This window comes from Cyprinodon variegatus, unplaced genomic scaffold, assembly GCF_000732505.1.
Source record: "Cyprinodon variegatus isolate N-32 unplaced genomic scaffold, C_variegatus-1.0 Scaffold88, whole genome shotgun sequence".
NCBI lineage: Eukaryota > Metazoa > Chordata > Actinopteri > Cyprinodontiformes > Cyprinodontidae > Cyprinodon > Cyprinodon variegatus.
In genome coordinates, this window is record NW_015150541.1 from 127560 (window position 1) to 128926 (window position 1367).

The window sequence follows — 1367 nt, forward strand, 5'->3', positions numbered from 1 at the left end:
TCCCAGATGTATGTGAGTGGAGCTGGGCGGAGCGAGACATGCATCTGGCTGTTGTCAGGTTAGACGAAGGCAGCCTTTGGTGAATTTACTAAACAGAGTCGGCTTTTGGGAAGTGGATACGACAAACGATCGTCTAATCGGGGGGGTTACAGACGCAGGAAACAATGACAGACGTTGAGGTTCATCACACCGCTAAGCAGAATCATGACTGGAAATCATGTCTCACATTAGGGAGTTATGAATATCTGAAATTGCATGATTAAAGAGGCTGACTGTAAGGAGATGAACTAGTGCCAGTTTAGCACGGTTAGGTTCAGTTTTGCATTCCTTTTACAATCAACATTTATCTCAGTTATCATGCTTGGATCTCGGCACGGTTTCAAAAAGGCGGTGTAAACGGGGCTTTAGGAACATCCATATCTCACATTTCCAACCTTCATCAGAGCAAGGTTTTTGTCTAAATTCATCTTCCAGAAGCACACATTAAATCCTCCTGAGGTTATAAAGGGAGTTACCTTGACGAAGCCCATCTTCCCCACAGCCTCCTTGTGGTGGTTGTCCACCTGGCAGACCAAAGCGTTGCAGAGGTGAACGGCGATCCTCTGGATGGACTCGTCCTGCCGGGCCGGCTCCAGGATCTTCAGCAGCAGCTGGTTGACCCGGCTGTACTGGAACTCCAGCTCCTCTGGGATACTGAAGTTACACAAAGTCAAGCAGCAGTTTCTCTGGACCTGAAGCGAGAATATGGAGAAGTTTCAACCGGAGGAAAGACATCCGCTCACTGAAAACAGATCAAACTGTAGATTTTCTACCCAACGGAACCATCTGACTTACAGTGACCTCCTGGTACTGCTCCATCCCGTTCAAAACCACCTGGATGACCTCCCGGCGTAACCGCACGCTCTGGTCGCTGCGGTACTCCGTGTTGGTCAGGTAGAAGAGAGCGGCGCTGCCCGTCACCTGGATGCTCTTATCGTATTTATGGCACTTCAGAGCGGCGATCACGAGCTGTTAAAGAGCAGAAACAAACTGAGAGTCTGAAGCAGCGAGGCGGCTGGAAATCAGACGTGTGGGTCCAGGTTCTGACCTGCAGGGCTCGCAGCAGCTGGCTGCAGTGTTGTATCCGGGCGATGTCAAACAGCTGGTTGATGGCTCTGTGGGCGAGCTCCGGACGAAACTCTGTGTAGGCTTCTATGGCGTTCAGAACCTGCTCTTCATTCTTTGATCCAGTTACCTGAAAGGGCGCCGAGCAACAGGAGGATGCGATTAGAGATCAACCGACACGGGTTTGTTTAGATCAGTCCAGTGGATCCCAGATATGTGCAGCCGATTAGTTCGGGGTCGATACCTTCTTTGGATGATAAAAT

At 50.1% G+C, this 1367-nt stretch overlaps 1 protein-coding gene across 1 annotated transcript in view; it reads right to left on the reverse strand.

Moving 5' to 3' along the window:
* The window catches only part of zer1 (zyg-11 related, cell cycle regulator), a 30275-nt gene that overhangs the window by 9763 nt on the left and 19145 nt on the right, over positions 1-1367 (reverse strand). Inside the window, exons 6-8 of the mRNA XM_015373551.1 lie at positions 1088-1234; positions 835-1008; positions 516-731 (exon numbers count right to left, since the gene is read on the reverse strand). Of these exons, the coding sequence (XP_015229037.1) occupies positions 516-731; positions 835-1008; positions 1088-1234 (537 nt within the window). The remainder of the gene's footprint in view (positions 1-515; positions 732-834; positions 1009-1087; positions 1235-1367) is intronic.